The 3,825-nt window shown below is 39.1% G+C and overlaps 1 protein-coding gene across 2 annotated transcripts in view; it reads left to right on the top strand.

The window, feature by feature from the left end:
* The window catches only part of LOC107562189 (RIMS-binding protein 3A-like), a 6,967-nt gene extending 3,390 nt beyond the window's left edge, over nucleotides 1-3,577 (top strand). For both annotated transcript variants that reach the window (XM_016246776.1, XM_016246775.1), the window contains exon 2: nucleotides 2,416-3,577. In XM_016246776.1, the coding sequence (XP_016102262.1) occupies nucleotides 2,431-3,543 (1,113 nt within the window). In that variant the 5' untranslated portion in view covers nucleotides 2,416-2,430 and the 3' untranslated portion in view covers nucleotides 3,544-3,577. The remainder of the gene's footprint in view (nucleotides 1-2,415) is intronic.
* The last annotated feature ends 248 nt before the right edge of the window (nucleotides 3,578-3,825 follow it).

Below are 3,825 nucleotides of genomic sequence, written 5' to 3'. Positions count from 1 at the left end.
CCACTTTTCACAAAAACAAACCTGTGTGTGTGTGTGTATGTGTGTCGTGAACAATCAAACCAGTAACATTTACCGTGAGTGACAGAGGTTTTGGTATTTTCTGTGGTACACAGGTGAGATCCAGGCTGCATGTCACATTCTCGTGTTTAACATTATTCTGTGTGTAAAAGAAAATAAGTTGCCATCTGTCTTGGCATATGCCTTAATGATGCCAAATATAGTTTTACTGTCAACTAGTCAAAAGTGATGACACACTCGACTGAATTTAATATTAAAGTTTATGCTGAAATATTTGAAATTGGTTTGTAAACAAATACATTTTGTTGCAAATAATGTATATGCACAAATACATTTTTTTTTATATAAATTGTTGTCATTTGCATCACATGTTTTGATCACTACATCATTCCCATACATCCATATGTTTTATTTCATAGACTTTATTATTGTTCTAAAACTTTGAAATTAAATATAACAATGGGTGTGTCCAAACTTTTGACTGTAAAGGAGTTTTTATTGTTTATTTAGCCTTGTTTGGTTTTGCTTGCTCAAACAAGGGCAGTACTGGGGCATTCTTCTGGGAAGTCGTAATTACGACATCAGATGTGTTCAAGTCATTTTGGTTGGAGCAAGATGGCGATGTAGCTTTAATACAAAAAATATATATTTCATGCAATTTATGAAGGTGCTGTAATTTGATTTATGCATTGTTTTCTACAAGAAAATTCTGCAATATTTAAATTTTTAAAACATTTTTTTTAAAACAACAGTTTTTATTCAATTTATGAAGGTGCTGTAAATTGATATCCTAATTGTACAGTACTATCATATTTTGTACATGCAACTTAGCTAGTTTTATTATACCTGGAAAAAATATATATAATTGTATTAATTACATCAAATTTACCGTCAATACAGATGCTGCATCTTTTGGGTCTACCATATTTTTTCTCACGGACTACTTGGAAATTCAGGGCTTCAAGAAAGTTCAGAGTTTCGTAATTTTGACTCTGTGATGACGCTCATATAGGGTGACCATACATCATCTTTATAGATCCCGACGTATGGTCATTCTAGTTCATGTGCATAAATACGATCTTTCTGACTGCTTGACTTGAACGCACCAAATTTCCTGAGCTCTTCATTGACTTATTGCATTTTGTATGCAATTTTTTTTGGAACCAAACTGAGAGGCCATTTTGAAGGCTCAGGAAACCTTTGCAGGTGTTTTGAGTTGATTAGCTGATTGGCATGTCACCATATTCTCATTTGTTGAGATAGTGAATTGGTGGGTTTTTGTTAAATGTGAGCCAAAATCATCACAATTAAAAGAACCAAAGACTTAAACTACTTCAGTCTGTGTGCATTGAATTTATTTAATACACGAGTTTCACAATTTGAGTTGAATTACTGAAATAAATGAACTTTTCCACGACATTCTAATTTATTGAGATGCACCTGTATAGCATTTTGTATCAGTTTGTTTGTAAAGATGGTGCATGTGATCATAACAGCAGTGTTGGGGGAAACATTACTCGTAACGTGAGTCACGTAATCTGATTACCTTTTCAAGGAACTATTAAAGTAATACATAACTTTTTAATTTACAAGAAAATATGAGTTACTTTTCCAAATAAGTAATGCCAGTTACTTTGTTGTCTGATTTATTCGCTGACAGCTCTCCTGTCCCTGTGTTAAGAGAAATCAGGAGTGAGTGCAGAGCATGATGCTTACTGTAGCGCTAGGCTAAATGTGAACATGCATTTACTCATATCTCACTCGCACAAAAACAGAGTCAGCATTCCTCAAAATGAATAAAAACGGTCAAATGCAAACTCAGAATATGATGCAAACCAGCAATAATTAAATGTTAACAGTAACACAAATATGCTTAATGTATTTAATCCCATTTTATTAACCAATGTCTTTGATGGTGACCTTTAATGATCCAATTCAACCATACTAATAAGCAAAAATGACCTTAGATAAACATTTGTTTCTTTTTATTTTTTTTTATTACCGAAGAGTGTTTTCCTGTGTCCTATTCTTCATGCAATCTAGAAAGGTTTGTTTGAGCTGCGCCCTCTACTGTACAGACATGAATTTACATTTTCTTTGGCCTGAGGCTTATTCATTTCACTTTTGGTCTGAAAGGGCTTTTACATTTGCCAAAAATATAACTTTTTTATATTAAAATCAAACAAGCAAGCCCAGCCCAGATAAGAAAAAGTAATGTGAAAGTAACGTAATGCATTACTTTCTATAAAACGTAACGCAATTAGTTACTGTTTTAGGGAGTAGCGCAATATTGTAATGCATTCCTTTTAAAAGTAACTTTCCTCAACACTGCATAACAGTTTTCTGAATCTTTCTGTCGCCATGCTGATAATCATCTTTCATCTCTACTCTTTTCAGTTGGCATGTTGGATTATGTGTGCATGCTGTCTGCTGTACAACATCATCATTTTCATCCCACCTGCATGCTACTTCTGTGTGCCCACCATTAATGCCATCATGGGTGAAAACCGTGATGCCACTAACCCTCCGACTCTCTCCTCCAAGAAGCGCAGCAGCTGCAAGCCTGATTCCGTCTCCGATCCATGGCGGGACGTGGAGCGTCTCCGCGCGGCGTTAAAGGTGGAGCGCAGCCGCAACCAGCAGGCTCACCGGCGCTTCTCTCTGGAGCTGCGGAGGCAACGTGAGGAGGCGCGCGAGGAGCGGGAGCGAGCGCTGAGGGAGCTGACCTACCGACACGAGCAGCAGAAGACGCTGGAGCTGCTGAGGCAGCGGGAAGCTCTGGGCCGGGAGCGTGCGGCGGAGGTCCGGCGTTTGTTGAGCTGGCGGAGTCAGGAGTTGAAACGTAGCGAGAACTTGACGCTCAGGCAAACCCAAGAAGTGCATCGTCAGCTAGCGGATGAGATTGCTGGTAGATCGGCGTTTCAAGGTCTCAAACTTGGATGTAAGGGCAACGGGGCAGCGTATCGCAAACTCGAGGAACTCTTGAAGACTCTGCGTGCTCAGGCAGATGGACAGCAGGTCGCTGTCCTTCAGCTTCTCCAACAGGAAGTGGAATTAGAGAAGAGCTACTTCCTGTGCCACCTGCTGGAAGCCCACAGCGGGACATCCCGCGTTGTGAAACGATCCAGGCAGAGGTCGAAGAGTTGCGTGCATTTGCTCCTGCAAGGCCAAAACCACCCGGAATCCTGTAAGGAAAGAAAACCCACTCTATTCAGCTCTCATTCACTATCCCAGACATCCCGAAGTGAATCTCCTCAACCTATAAAGAAGAAAAAGAAGCAGAACTGCGAAACGTCTCCTCCCAGCTCATCTCCAACCGAGGAAGAGGATTTATCTGAGCCGTGTTCATCTGATGAAGGATTGGAGAAGTGCTCAGCATCCAGATGTTCAGAAGACAATATGGATGATCTGGTAAGAACTTTGTTTATGGATTTTTGTTGTTTCCTTCTTCAGGGCTGCCCTGAATGTTCCTATAAGTGCTCAAGCTGGATTTTATGCATTGTTGTGTTCAGAAATGTGCCATAATTTGTTACTTATTGCAAAGATGGTTTGCATTTTCTGCATTGCTCTGTTTTCTTTTTCACATGCTGTCATTATGCAAATCCATTCACAATCAGGGATTGAAAAGGCAGTATTTGCAAGTGTTCGTGTACTTGTGAAGCTTGAAATATATACTTGTACAAGCTTGAAATATATCCAGCTGTGTTGAATAATATATCCAAATATGGCAACTCCTGAAAACGAAATACGCCCAGTATTTTTTGGTTTGGTTTTATATATGCACTACCATTTAAAAGTTTGAGGTCA

Source organism: Sinocyclocheilus grahami, unplaced genomic scaffold, assembly GCF_001515645.1.
Source record: "Sinocyclocheilus grahami isolate Dianchi unplaced genomic scaffold, SAMN03320097.WGS_v1.1 scaffold811.1, whole genome shotgun sequence".
Lineage (NCBI taxonomy): Eukaryota > Metazoa > Chordata > Actinopteri > Cypriniformes > Cyprinidae > Sinocyclocheilus > Sinocyclocheilus grahami.
This window is presented reverse-complemented; position numbering and strand designations above follow the sequence as displayed.